The sequence below is a fragment of the Meles meles genome, chromosome 21 (assembly GCF_922984935.1).
Source record: "Meles meles chromosome 21, mMelMel3.1 paternal haplotype, whole genome shotgun sequence".
NCBI lineage: Eukaryota > Metazoa > Chordata > Mammalia > Carnivora > Mustelidae > Meles > Meles meles.
Window position 1 is genome coordinate 42,299,165 of NC_060086.1, and position 13,500 is coordinate 42,312,664.

The 13,500-nt window shown below is 65.8% G+C and overlaps 2 protein-coding genes across 2 annotated transcripts; both read right to left on the reverse strand.

Annotated features, from left to right (window-relative positions):
- Positions 1-331: 331 nt before the first annotated feature.
- Positions 332-2,778, reverse strand: NTN3 (netrin 3). The gene is made up of 6 exons (XM_045993567.1): positions 1,851-2,778; positions 1,591-1,779; positions 1,351-1,500; positions 1,162-1,212; positions 958-1,032; positions 332-705 (listed from the first exon to the last, which is right to left on the reverse strand). The coding sequence occupies exons 1-6, from the start codon at positions 2,776-2,778 to the stop codon at positions 365-367; spliced, it is 1,734 nt and encodes a 577-aa protein (XP_045849523.1). The 3' UTR covers positions 332-364.
- A 5,954-nt stretch (positions 2,779-8,732) lies between these two features.
- Positions 8,733-12,765, reverse strand: TEDC2 (tubulin epsilon and delta complex 2). The gene is made up of 10 exons (XM_045992512.1): positions 12,692-12,765; positions 12,503-12,601; positions 12,227-12,297; positions 11,727-12,129; positions 11,242-11,295; positions 10,564-10,657; positions 10,290-10,401; positions 10,100-10,201; positions 9,536-9,726; positions 8,733-9,290 (listed from the first exon to the last, which is right to left on the reverse strand). Exons 1-10 carry the CDS (start codon positions 12,715-12,717, stop codon positions 9,144-9,146), a joined length of 1,299 nt encoding a protein of 432 aa, XP_045848468.1. The 5' UTR covers positions 12,718-12,765; the 3' UTR covers positions 8,733-9,143.
- Between the last annotated feature and the right edge of the window lie 735 nt (positions 12,766-13,500).

The following is a 13,500-nucleotide window of genomic DNA, read 5'->3' on the forward strand; positions in this document are numbered from 1 at the left end:
GGCCCTCAGGGTGTCCGCAGAGCCTCGAAGTGTCGTTCGGCCCCCCAGGGGACTCCCAGCCTTCTGGGACGATCGCAGTGTCCCTTGGAGGGGAAGATACTGCGACGACGGGATGGCAGCTGCCCAAGGGAGCCTCGAAGCAGCTCTCTGGGGCCATCACATCCCTCTCTGTCGGGGCGGGGTGTCGCCGCGTCCGTCACAGCCCTCGCAGGCATGGGCGCGTGGCATCGAGGGAGTCGCTGGGCACGGTCGGGGGAGGGCCTAGACGGCGACGCGCGCGACGCCAGCAAAGACTCCTCTGCGGGCGGATGCGCTGGATGAACGTGCGCCTCGATGGAGGCAGCGCCCCGCCCGCGCTTCGGGCTCAGGCTGTCCCGCAGCGACCCCGCCGCTCACGCCGCTGCAGCCTCCGCAGGCGCCGCGTCCACGCATCGCGCCAGGGCAGCACGAGGCTCCCGCGGGTGGCGCTGAGCCCGGGCCCTCGGCCCCCGACCGCGGTCCCTGGCCCGCCGCCAAGCAGCAGGTAGCGGCGCCCCGGCAGGAGGCGCGGGCAGCCGCAGGCCGCGTCCCGCGCGGGCACCCACAGCGCGCTGCTCCCCCGCCTCGCGCGCTCCTCGCCGCTCCGGAACACTGCAAGCACGGCCACCGGGAAGCGCGTCCACGAGCCGCGCGCCTCGCCGCGCGCGCCCACCGCCACCTGCACCGCTGCGGGGAGGGCGAGAGGGGGCGGGGTCAAGTGGGGCGGAGCCATGAGGGGGCGGGCCGTGCGGAGGAGCCCGGCGAGCCAACGGTGTGGGGAGGGGGGCACGAAAGGGACCAAACGGGGTGGGGGGCACTCAGCGCTGGGGTGGGGGTGGGCATCGAGAGGCCACCGGGAGCTGACAGGGCGGGGGCAGCGACAGTGGGAGGCCCAGGGAGGGAAAAGAGCGGGGCGAGAGAGTGAGGGCAGGAGCCTACCATAGTCCTTCCTGCAGAACTTCTTCAAGCTGATGCGGTAACTGCCCCGGGCTGGTTTGCAGTGCAAGTCGCAGTCTGGAGGGGGTGTGGAGGCTGGCACAGAATCCCCACCTCCCTGCCCCACCCTTTCCTCCTCCCCTCCTTGAACCCATAGCCTTCCCCCAGGCTCATGCCAATTTGGGACCCTGCTCTGGGTCCACTCACCCTGGGGCTCCACGGGGCTGCTCTCCTCAGTGGGTCCAGGGACAGGAGTCTCTGCGAACAGGATGGAAGAATGGCCTGCATTGAAGGGGGACCAGGTGCGGGGAGGGCTCAGGGGACAAGCCGGTACCAGCAGGGAGCTGGCGTGGGTGGCCTCGGCTGAGGCGGCCAAAGGAGGGCAAGGTCACTCACTAACACAGGGGGCCACTGGAGAGCGGCTCTGCTGGAAGCCAGGGGCGCAGCGATTACAGGTGAGGCCAGTGACGCCATCCTTGCAGGGACACTGGCCCGTGGTCTGGTTGCAGGTTTTGCCAGCGGCACCAACAGGGTGACAGTCACATGCTGAGGACAGAGACAGGATGGTTAGAAGCCCATGTGGGGATGCGGGAAACGAGAAGGTGAAGATGTGCAGGTAGCTGGCGGCAGGCTCACCCCTGCAAGCGCGGCGGTCACTCAGGGCACGCCCAGGGTCGCGGTAGAAGCCCTCCCGGCAGTAGTGGCAGTGACGGCCTGCGGTATTGTGCCGGCAGTTGAGACAGACGCCGCCGCTGCGACGGCCCGACAGTCGGTACAGCTCCATGTTGAAGCGGCAGCGGCGGGCATGGCCGTTGCAGGAGCAAGCTGCAGGAAGGAATGGGTCAGGGGCAGGCTGGCCTGGTCCAGGATCCCCAGGCCACCCTCCAAGGCCTCACCAAGGCAGGCGTGGGCTTCCCGGGCCGTGGCCCGCTGCCATGGCCTGTCGCAGTAGAAGGGCTTGCAGCGGCCGCAGTCCGGGCCCTCGGTGCCATGCTGGCAGTTGCAGATCAGGTGGCCCTGGGTGTCCAGCAGGCACCTTGAGGCATGCCCATTGCACTTGCAGCGCCCGCCCACCTGGAGCTCAGTAGCTGAGTACGAGTAAGGGACTATGGCCACGGAGTCCCTGGCGTCCCCCAGCACAGCAGGCCTTGTGAGCACTATTTGAATGTCTGTGGCAGTCACCCAGTCTTGGAGAACTGGGCTGCTGTCCAGATCCAGGCCTGGTGGGCTTCCGTCCTGCACGCTGAAAGCCAGAAGGCCACCGCCATCAGGCTGGACCTGGGGCTCAGGGAAGCACAGAGCTTCAGGCCCTGGGCCAGGTGGGCCGTCCGCAGAGGCAGGTAGGCGGCCGTAGTCCAGGCCACAGTGGGAGGAGAAGAAGCCCAGTGGGGCCCAGCTGCGGCCATGGTCCTGTGACTTGAGCAGGGCCACCGAGGTCGGGGGCGCAGAGCAGAAGCGCAAGCTCACGAACACCAGCTCGAAAGCCTTGCCCAGGGGCACTGTGAGAGTCACATTGTGGGGCACCTGCGTGAGTGAATCCGAACGCCAGCACACGGGGCTTGTGGTGCTCCCCGCCGAGGTCAGGAGGGTGGCAGGGTGTGCCCGCCTCGGGTCGGAGGCATCACAGGCCCGCGTGGCCGGCCGCCCGCACGTGCTGGACGCCAGAACCTCGCGCCCCAAGGCGGCGTTCACCAGGCCCGGCACGCAGCCGCGGGGCGCGCCCCCGTCGTCATGGCAGGGGTCGGTGGGCGCTGGCGGCCCCAGGCTCAGCGCGGTGGAAAGCGTGCCCGCGGTCAGCAGCAGCCCCCAGGGCCAGCCGGGCATGGCCAGAGCCGCGGTGAATCAGCCAGCCCGCCGGGCCCCACGCCGCTGCCCTCGGGGGGAAAGAGCCCGGATCCGAGGCTCTGCCCGCTGGCCCGCAATGCCGCGCAATCCCGGGCGGCCCCAGCCGGGGCCAAGAGGTGGGAGCAGCCGCGGGCACGCCCGGAGCCAGGCGCAACAGCGGGGATGCTGGCGCGTCCTCCCGCTGGGCCTGGAGCGTTGACAGGAGTCGCCCCAGCTCCCGGCGCCTCCGCCCGCGGAGGCCCCACCCGTCGCCCGCCGCTGCACTCACCCACCGAGGGCCGGGTCGAGCAGGTCTCCCGGCCTCCCGGGAAGGGCCGAGGGCGGGCGGGGCCTGGGGCGCCCGGGCCGCCGCCTCCTCCCGGTTGTAGCGAGGGCGGGCAAGCTGTGCCAGGAGGGGGTGGGGGGCGCAGTAGGCGCAAGCCTGGGCCCAGCCGGGGGCGGGGCCGCTCGGGCCGGGGAAGGAGGGAGGGGAGGGGAGGGGGCCTCGTCGGCAGAGCCGGAATCAGAAGCAGATTCAGACACTGGCGGGGCCAGCGGGGGAGGGGGCTGGGAGGCCCGGGAACCGGGGGAGGGGCCGGGGAGCCAGGAATGCGCCGGCGGGAGGGGTCTGGAGGGGGCGGCTCAGCCACGCAGCCCGTGGGGGACCACCCAGCAGGGTCCCCGGCCTGCATCCAGGCTCTGACTGCTCCTGGGGCTGTGCCACGTGCTGGGCGGGGGTCTGGCCGCCTCCTCCCTCAGGCCCATCTGGCAGGCTGGGCCCTCCATCTGAAGGCTGGTGCCCTGACGCTCCCTTGGGTCTCCACAGGGAACACTCAGGGCTGTAGCAGCCAAGCAGGGCTGGTGGTTATGGGATGTCCCCAAGCAGTGGTTGGCTCCAGTAGAAAAAAACCCACAATTGGGACCAGGTCTGATTTTGAAACCAAGCTGCTCCAATTTCTGGCTCTGTGGTTCAGGCTCCTTAACCTGAGATTTAGTTTTTTCATCCGACTGTTACTCAACTGCTGAGCCTTTGGTGGTGGGGCTGGAGGGGGGGATTGACGATCTGCAAAGGTATTGGATACAGCCAGGGAGGGACCCCACAGCCTTGAGTCCTTCTTGCTTTATGTTCAGGAAGGATGTGTCCTCCCGGTCTGACTGGAGCTCGCCTAAGTAATGAAATTGGCATATCCCTCCCAGATCAGGCCAAACTCGTGTCCCACAGCATCTCTGAGTCTCCATCTAGTTGCATCACCGAGATGGGGCCAGCCCCTAGAGCTGGCAGGGAGGAAGCAGAAGCTGGGGCAGGGGAGCCCACTAATTAACTGGATCGGGTGGGCTTTAGGGTCTTGGTCGACAGTCGAGGACCCCTGTAATGTTTGGGAGTGGAGTTTGGCCCATGGGGAGGGCCTGGTCACATGTCAGAACCCCTGAGCCTGGACTACCTGCTGGCAGGTTTGAGTAGGGAAACTGAGGCAGGAAGCCAGCCGGGCAGTCTGGGCCCCAGCTAGGGATGGGGCAGCTATAGCCGAGAATGACCCAGTCAAGAGAGACCAGAACTGCTCCGGATAGAGACCACTTCCCCAGAACCAGTAAGCCCCTGATGGAGGGGGGCAAGCAGGAAGAATGGGCTGCGTGCAGAGGGGCCAGGGAACACGGGAACGTGTGTGACCTGGGAGAAAGGGTGAGGCCTGAAGTTTCAGTTCAGGCCAGGCCCAGCAGCTGATGGAGGTTGCCATGTGGATGCATCTGGGGGGCAGAGCTGCCTCTTCTACAAGAAGAAGGTAGAGAGAAGCAGAATCTTCTTGCTGTATAGGAGAGTGGGGACAGGGGGACCCTGGAGCCTCCCAAGGGAAACCAAAAGAGAAGAGGACGGAGCAGCCAGGAAGATAGGGTGATGGGGCACCCGAAGTGACTAGCCCCTTCTGGTCAGGCCCTCACAAATGCAGGGGTGGGCGGTGCAGGGACTGATGAGCTCAAGGGAGGCTTGGGAAGAATCCAGTCAGAGGGGCTGCTGGCTTCTCTCCCTTTGCCTTTGGCAGCAGCAGGGCTGCTGGGTCGGTGGTTCCCCTCTGCCCTAGGTGCCATGGCACCTAATCTCAACTTCGAGATTAAAAAAAAGTTCCCCTTACAACAGATAGCCGTGGACAAATGAGGGTGCTGACTGGGAGCCCAGTCTGCTCCAGCATGAGTCAAGTTCAAAAACGGCATCTTCCCAGCCACCCTCTTCGAGGTCTTTCTGATCAACAGTCTCAAACCCAGCCTGGGGAGAGCGAGCCCTTGGCAAGAGAGTACCAGCTGCGATAGATCCTTCCGGACCATTAGGAGCTAAGGGGTGACTAGCTGGCCGCAGCAGGGAGAGATGCCCAGGCCCAACACGAGGGTTCCACAGAGCCCGAGACCAGCCTCCAGGGAGGCCCTGGCTGTCTGGAGTTCAAGACGCAGGGGTAAGAAAGGAAATTGGGGGGCAGCCTCCCCTCCAACCCTGCGTCAGACTTGTGAGCTTTGTCTGCAGCCCAGCCTCCGCGGGAGTTGGGGCTAAGGTCTGCAGAACATCTGGTGGTTTCTGGTGTGGGTGGAAGGAGGCCCCCCAGGGCTCCGCCTGCTGCGTACACGAGTGTTCAGAGCGTTGGCCGGTGTTAGCAAGCAGAAAGCTCTGGGCCCAGAGGGCTGTAGTACCACCACCTCCCTGGGGAGGAGGCTGTAGGCAGCCTCGCCTCTTCCCCCAGAATGGCCCCCTGAATGCATTCTCTTCTGGCCCCTAAGGATGGCCCTGGCAGATGGCCTGATGAGAGTGAGGGAGGGCCTTCTCCGCAGTCCCCAGTCCGGGCTCATTGCTGGACTCAGTCCTGTGGACTGTGCCACCTGTCCCCAGCCTCTGGGGCCTCTCACCCCTCTCCGCTAGTCCTGGTCCCTCCTGGCACCTTAGAGGAGACTCCACCCTCCCCCCCCACCCAAGCACCTTGTCGGTCCACTCCCAACCCGTCAGGGTGACAGCTGCTGGCTTTGGGGGCATGCAGAGAACCTGTCCAGGGAGAAAGGGACCCAGGGGGCCGACAGTCCCAGGTCTCAGGGGCCTGGGGTCTTTCCTTGTCAGGCGAATGGACCCAACACTCCTGGCCCAGCCCAGGACATACCGTTCCCTCCAGACCTTTGCAAGCCACCACTTTGTGCACATTTCACACAAACATTTATTGAGCGTCTATTATGCCAAGAGGGGCTTCCAACCCAGCAGGGAAGACAGACGGCATGGGGAGGGGAGCACGGGCTGCTTCACCCCAGGAGGGTGGACCCGCCGAGTCCGCGGCCATCCTGCACCTTGCTCCCCCGGCAGGGCCCCCGTGCCACGCAGCACCTCTCCGCGGTGGCGATGGACCTGAAAAGCAACGCTGGGAGGAGTGGGGAGAGGCGAGTCCGAAGAGCAGAGGGAAATGGCTCGTAGCCCCCACGCCCTCGGCCTCCTAAGGGCTTAGGAAGGATGGTCTGGGGAGGGGGCTTTCGCGTCCCGCTGGCTGTGCTCTGCGCGCCCGGGCGGGGTGAGGTCCGGAGAGAGGAGGCGTCCGGCTCCCGGTGACTTCGCTGGGGAGGGGGGCCGCTCGCGCGCGGGCTCAGGACGTCCCCGGCTCCCGCCGCCCCGCGCGCCCGGCCCGCCGCTGCCGCCGGACGCGCCAGCACAGGAAGGCGGCGGCCAGGAGCCCGAGGCCGGCGCCCAGCGTGGTCAGCGCCACGCCCTGCTCCAGGTCCAGGTGGGGTCCGCGCAGCGAGAAGGTGATGGCCGTGGCGGCGGCGCCGGCCAGCAGGGTCACGGCGCCGAACGGCAGGACGCAGCGCGGCCAGGAGCCCCCCACGCCGCCGGTGGCCAAAAGCAGCGCGCGTAGGGCCCCGGGGTGCTCGGGGGGCGCAGGGGGGGCGGGGGGCTCGGCAGGCGCCGCGGGCGGGGGCTCGGGCGCGCTCATGCCGCCGATGGGGGGCCGCGCTCAGGGTGGGTGTGGGCGCCCGCGCAGCCCCCACTCCTGTCCTCGACCGCCACGTCAGAGCGGATTGGCCCGGGATGCGGTGACGCCACCGGGACGCCGGGGAGAGGAGGTCGCCGCCGCCTCCCGGCTTGGCGCTGAATCAGGGTGGGCGGGCGCGAATGTCGAAGGGGGCGCTAACCCAGACCTCTGCCCTCCTTTCCCTCGTGCTCCGGGCGCCACCTGCCTGCCCAGGTGCGGACAGCGCTCCACGAGGCAACACGGTGCACGGGTCCTGACAGGAGGGTCATGGAAACAGCAACCTCTGGGCGCCCTTCTGGGCCTGGCTAGGAACCAAGGTGAACAGCATCCCTGCCCTCACGCGGCAAAGGCCCAGTAAACCAAGTGGACTGGCGGACTAAAATAATTATGGTGGAGACCACTGCCTATGGAAATGGGTTTTGGCCAGTAGCAGGCTGGTGGGATTCACCCTGGAAATGAAAGGTTCCTCAAGATCAGGTCAACTGGGCATGGTCTCTGGAAGTAGCAACAGAGTGGCCTGGAGGGGGGTAGCTGTCCCCCAGGTTTCCCACCTCTTGGTTCCCCCTTCCCTGTTCCTGCCCTGGTCAGTGGACAGAGCTGTTCCACTCCCTACAGGCCCTTTAGTGCAATGAGGACTGTTTTTAGGTTTTCTGCTTTGGTCTGTCATCTGGTCCCCAGCAGCTCGCAAGACCTGGGCTTCCATTATTTAAGGTTCTGGCCTGTGGGACCGTGGGGGTAACCCAAGACCGCTTCAGAATCACTCAGCTCATCTCCCACACCTGTGACCCCACCTGGCGCTCAGAAGACCTGGCCTGCTCCAGGAGCTGCCTGGCTCGGGGCCTGGATCCCCCCAGAGCAGAGGCTGGTGTGAATTCCCTGCTGCTCATCGCTAGCTACACAAAGGGCCCATGCCCCAGCTCTGAGGATTGTGCTTGGTTGGCTCAGGTGCGTAGGCAAGGCTTATTTAAAGAACACTATGGCCTCCCGGGCTGCCTCAGGGCCTACCACTGTGTAATTTGTCCTCGCCCCAGCCACAGGGTAAGGGCCATTACTATTGCGGGCCCCTCGGGAGCCTGCTGGGGTCATCTGAGACGGGCCGCACAGGCAGAGGGCAGGCAGAGGCTGAAGGAAGAGAGGGGCCATCCCGGATGGGGAGGCAGCAGGGTTCCTAAGCAAAGGGAACCGACATCCCCGTACCTGCCCACCAGAGCCTAAAAGGTGGTGTCGGCGGAGGCCTTCCTGGGGCTCTGTCACCGTGCAGGTGTTCTCAGCCCCACGGCGTGACCTCAGGGCTGGGTCCTCAGAGCAGGCTCCGGGAGTGAAAAGGCTGTGGAACCCACATTGCAAGACGGGGAAGGAGTGAGGAGCCTCCCGTTGCCCAGATCCAGCTCCAGGGCCCACAGGTGGTCACGTCTCTTTGAGAACCTCTCTGACAACTACCCCCAGCATGACACTGGGAACTGAGGCTCAGTCCCCTTAAGAATCTTGCTGAAGGCCCCCCAGCAGAAATCAAGTCAAAGTGGAAACCCAAACCTATGACTGGTATAAACCCAGAGACCATGACCTTGAGCTCCGCGTTTTCTGGCCTTCCTTCAGCGGGAGAGGCAGGAGCCTCGGAGGAGGGACAGTGCAGTCAGTGAGGGGGGCCCACGCTGGCCACAGCAACAGCCCGGGAGGAAGTGGTGAGCACGGGTGCTAGAAGGACCACTGCGGCCAAGAGAGCCTGCTGAGTTGGGCCGGTGGCGTTGGCGTCTTTTAGTGAGCCCAGTCTAGGCAAGGGGGGGAAGGGGCTTCAGGTGTGCTCGGGCCGATGCTGGAGGGGAGTCCCCGGTGCTGCTCACCTTCAGTGTCCTCCTGCCCCCTCCCTTCAGCACGGAGGCCTACACGTGTTCTCAATAAATACGCTCCGTATGTTTGTGGTAAGCAAAAACACAAAGAAAAAAAACACACCAAGTCCCGCCTTAAATCTAGATCCTTTCTAAAGGAGTTTTAATTTCATACAAGCGGCTGATAAGTGTGAAAGCAGGAAAGAACAGAGCTAGCTAAGAAAAAAGCCCGACAGGCCTCTGGTCTCCGAGCCTGCTAAAGGCTACGCCAAGCAGAGGCCTGACCGCTAGCTTCGGGGCCCCGGGCTGCTCGGTAGGAGCCGGGGGCTGTCCCCTCCCCGCCCCCCGAAGGGGACCCTGCTTTCCCAGGTGGGTAGAGCCATCTCTGAGTCCCCCAGGCCACCACATCGAAAGTCCTCTCAATCCCCCTTGACCTAATAGGGGGCGCTCTCCCAGTCGCGTGGGTCAGAGCAACCTCACCCTCCTGGCAGGGTCCAGCGGTCTGGGAAGCGGCGGGGTCGGGGGGACGGCTGGCCACAGGAAGGGCTCAGTCGGCAGGTTCATCTCGAAGGACGGTGAGGAAGCGCTCCCCTCCCTCACAGAGCAGGCTATGCACGGCTCGGCAAAGCGCCAGCCAGGGCGGCCCCGGCGGCTCCCGCGCGCCCACCAGCGGGAGGAGGTCAGCCATCAGGACCTTGGGGAGTAACACACGGCCACGATCTCAGGGGGGGACCAGTGGCGGGCTTACAGAAGGCCCCCACAGTGGGGCAATTCCAGGGAGGGCTTCGGGCACCATGTGCCAGCCCCTTCTTCATCCCAGAGCTCTGGCCCGAGGCCCGTGCACAGCCCAGAGGCTCCATCTTCTGGCTGGGCCCAAAATGCCCCCCGCCCCCGCTCCCCTGGCACCCAGTCACCTGTCCCCCCCCCCCCCCGAAGTACCTTCTGCAGGTGAATCTGCTGCTCCAGCATGGCCACCCGCAGCCCAAGGACCGCCAGACTCTGCAGCTCCTCAGGGCTGGAGTAGACAAGAAGCTGGGGGCTCCAGGTAGGGTCTGTTCTCCCCTCACAGGGCACTGAGGCTCTGCAGCATCTCCCCTCAGGCCACGGCCCCAGCTGTTGTCCCGCCACAGCTGTGAGGACAGGGGGATGTGGCCTCATGTTGGGGGGGGGCAGCCAGGGACCTCCTTCCCACTTGCCTTTAAGGGGGTGCGAAGCCTCCCGCTGCCCTGGCTGGAGCGCGACCGTCCAGCAACAACCATCTCTCGCACCACCAGGCAAGTCACCTGACTGTAAGCCTGTGACTCTCACACGACATCTTCCCGGGAACTAGATAAACGCGCAGACCATTTACAGCCACGCGGCTGCGTCGGGAGAGGCAGCGGGGTGGGGGTGCAGTGCCGCCTGGTCCTGCGGGTCAAGGCGGTGAGGTGACCCCATCTTTGCCCAGAGGCCCTTGACCACTGACCAGACCTTAGCACGAGGGGAGGGGGTGGCGGGTCGCACCTGCACGCAGCTCCTGCACTCTGCGGAGACGCTGCTCCGCGATGGCCTGCAGCCCCTCCAGGGTAAGCAGGGAGTGGTACTCCTGCATCCGGTCGGCAGGGTCTACGCAAAAATCAGGGAGGGCAGGCCGGGTCCACACCAGTCCCGAAGCCCTCCCGGCCCTGAAGCACACACGGCAGGGCCCTCTCACCTGCGGAGAGCACTTCCTCCATTCGCTGTCTCATCAGCGAGCAGGCCTTCCGCAGGAGCCCCACCTCCGCCTCCACCTCTGCAGCAGCGAGCCCAGAGCCGGGCCAGCCCGACTGGACGTGGGTCAGGGAATCTCCTCTGCAGCCAGGTCCTCCCCCTTCCCGCCAAGGACAGGACCCCAGAACGGCTCTAGCCCTTGCTGGAGTTCCTCTTTAAGCTCACCCGGAACCACCCGCAGCCCCCACCCTGGGGTCCCACAAGCCCAGAAAGAATACAGTCGTCTTCATTTTCTGGAGGAACTGGGTTTTGGCCATGGAAGCAGCGTCCGTGGAGTCACTGGTCTGGGGAGAGCTGAGCTGGGCCCACAGGCTGGAACGCACAGAGGCACCGTTCGTCCATCTAGCTGGGCCTCAGGAGGCAGGGAAAGGCCAGGGCAGGGGCCCCATGAGGGGTGTTTGGCTCTGCCGAATGACAGGAGGGGCCTCCCCAGGCTTTGGGATGGAGAGGACGCTGTCCGTGAGAGGGGGACAGAGCCGACACACTCTGGGAAGTACTAAGAACTCAAGGGAGGAGAAGGGAGAAGCTGGCAACTCCCCTGGAAACTGGGACTATCTGGGACCACGGTAAAGAACTCTGGGCGCGGGCTCTGGAGCAGACACTGCGAGCACGTGCAAGGCCCCGTCTTGTTGAAGCCTTATCGCACCTTTCTCTTATCTCTATCACACCCCCCTCCACAGAAAAGACCGCTGGGGACGCAAAGTCTCCCAACCCCAAAGCCCACTGAGTCTAAGTCCTAGCCAGGCAGACTCTCTTAACATGGGAAGTGTCCCCGCCCAGCCAACAAAGCAGAGTGGCCTGCCGGAAACGTCTTCCCGATGTGGCCCTGGGCTGGGGGGACGCCTGGGCCTCCCTGGCCTCCCCTCCACCTGCACCCAGCTGAGGCTCAGCCTTACCGGGAGTTCTGGGAAGCCGCTTTCCTGTAGGCCATGGGTAGCTTCAGCAGGCTCCTGCCAGGGAAGCCAGCGCTCAGAGTTGCCTCACTCGGGGGGCTCCCCCCACCCCCAACAAGCAACAGGGCTTCCAGATTGGTTGTGGGAGCCAGCACAGTCCAGCTCTGCCCCGGTGGAGAGGAGAGGACACCGGGAGCAGAGCCCAGGCCCTCCACAGCCCATGTGGAGCCCTGGGGCTGGGTGGAACGGGTGGGTAAGAGGACAGGGCACTGGACAGCCAGGGAGAAGGGGACAGGCTCCAGCAATGGTCCATTCTGCAAGTTTCGGGGCATGGATCCCATGGGATGGCACCCTAGGGGCTCCCCTGGTCCACATCCAGCTCAATACCCTGCCCTGTCACCGCCCCCCCCATCCCAGATTCCTGCTGCTGGCCAGGGTCTGCGCAGGTACACGCAGCAGTTCCTCCGGGAAGGGTTTGGGCAACCTACCCCTTCTCCTTCAGTGTGAAAGCTTCTGGGGCCCGAGGAGCAGCCGATGGGGCTATCTGTTGGTCCCTGAGGCCTGGTCTGGGCTTGCTGGTTGAGGCTCCTCTGCCCATATGGGTGCGATCCCCCACGGATGGAAGCCTGCGCTCAGGGAGGCCCCTGGCAGGCACTGTGGTCTGGTGGACGCCCCTGGGTGGTTTTGTCTCTGAGGCTCGATGGCCGGCCTGGCCTGAGGCCCGGGGTGGGGCAGAGGCTGTGGCGGTACGAGAAGTGGCCGCGGACTTCAGGCTAAGGACCCCGTGTCTTTCTCCAGCCTTAGAGACGCCTTTTCTCACCCGTACAGCCTTCTCCAGTGCCTGGGTCAGAAGCTCCAGCTCCCTGAGGTCTTGAGGGCTGGGCGTGCCTGCTGCAAAAGCCGGGAACCCTTGCAGTGGTCACTCACCAGGCTTGCCAGAAAACAGAGCAGGGGCAGCACCAAGGAAAGGCGGGCGGTGCGAGTTTACCTGGAGGCGCGGCCTCTTCATCAATTTCTGGCTCTGGGGTTGGCTCCGCAGCCCGCGTTTCGGCCGGTTCCCTGTCAAGACCAGTACAGTGGCGGCACGGCCAAGAAGCAGGGCCCAGACCCGACCGACCCCAAGGAGCCGCCTGGCCTCGCGGCAGCCCCCCAACCTACAGGCAAAGGGGACCACAGCTGGCAACAAGCAGGTGGACGCTGGGCCCGGCCTCCCCGCCCGGGGGCTCTGACCGGCTCTGACCGGGTGGTCTCGGGGTCCGCGTACCAGGTCCGCAGCAGCCGGCGGGAGACGCGCAGGCTCCGCTCCAGCTGCCGCTGCCGCTCGGCGCAGGCGTCCAGGGCATCCCGCAGCTCGGCCACCAGCCTGGGAGGGGCGCACCGTAGGCTCAGCACCCCGGCCGGCCGCGCGCCGCGCCCCCTCCCGCCCCGCTCCCTCCCAGCGCGCGGGTCTCACCGGCGCGAGCAGCCCGCGGGCAGCATGAAGGCGGCCGCGGAGCCTCCGGATTTGCCGCCTCCAGGAAGTCGGGTCCTTTCCGGGCTAGGACACCGCCCCCTTCCGGCCGCGCGGCCCAATCCCGAGCCCAGGGCTCAGGGCCCGCCCCGGCCCCGCCCCCCCGGAGCCCCGCCCCCGGCCCGCGGGGTCCTCCATCTCGGCCCGCGGGGTCCTCCATCTCGGCCCGCGGGGTCCTCCATCTCGGCCCGCGGGGTCCTCCATCTCGGCCCGCGGGGTCCTCCATCTCGGCCCGCGGGGTCCTCCATCTCCGCCCCCGCGGAGCTGGAGCAGACACCGGACTCCGGCCCGGACCCGGGCGGGGACGCAGCAGAGGGTGCTCCGGTGGTGCACGGACACCTCGTTTGGATGACTGGGCAAGTGGTGGCACTGAGATTGCTTACGGTTGACCTTGTCCTTACTGAAGGCCCCTAAAGCAGGGCCGAGCTGCCCTGCGGACCCCAGGCCACCTGGCGTGGGGCCCGGTAAATGGCGGGACCCAGTGGGTATTGACAGAGGTGAAGAGGACACATGTGTTGGGGCCAGAGCAAGGGAGGAGGGAGCGTTCGCTTGTGGGCATCCTGAGCAGGCGAGGACATTCGCAGGTGGCATCAGTCCAGAAGACTAGGGATGGTGGCCTGCGAGCAATGAGCCGCGGCCAGATGGGCCAAGGTGAGACAGGTGACCATCGGTGGGCACTGGTGAAACATGGGTGATGGAGGGGAGCTGGAGCCCAGGGAGGTGGAGGGACAGAAGCAACTGAAAACTGTTCC

Bases quoted from the DNA above. Each gene is read 5' to 3' on its own strand.
- NTN3 (XM_045993567.1), bottom strand. From the start codon at position 2,778: ATGCCCGGCTGGCCCTGGGGGCTGCTGCTGACCGCGGGCACGCTTTCC. The intron at 1,780-1,850 runs GTGAGGCCTTGG...TCCTTCCTGCAG, and splicing joins GGAAGCCCACGCCTGCCTTG to CTTGCTCCTGCAACGGCCAT. The intron at 1,501-1,590 runs GTGAGCCTGCCG...CTCTGTCCTCAG, and splicing joins TGACCGCCGCGCTTGCAGGG to CATGTGACTGTCACCCTGTT.
- TEDC2 (XM_045992512.1), bottom strand. From the start codon at position 12,717: ATGCTGCCCGCGGGCTGCTCGCGCCG. The intron at 12,298-12,502 runs GTACGCGGACCC...TGGTCTTGACAG, and splicing joins CGCCGGCTGCTGCGGACCTG to GGAACCGGCCGAAACGCGGG. The intron at 10,402-10,563 runs GTATTCTTTCTG...ACCCACGTCCAG, and splicing joins TCCAGAAAATGAAGACGACT to TCGGGCTGGCCCGGCTCTGG.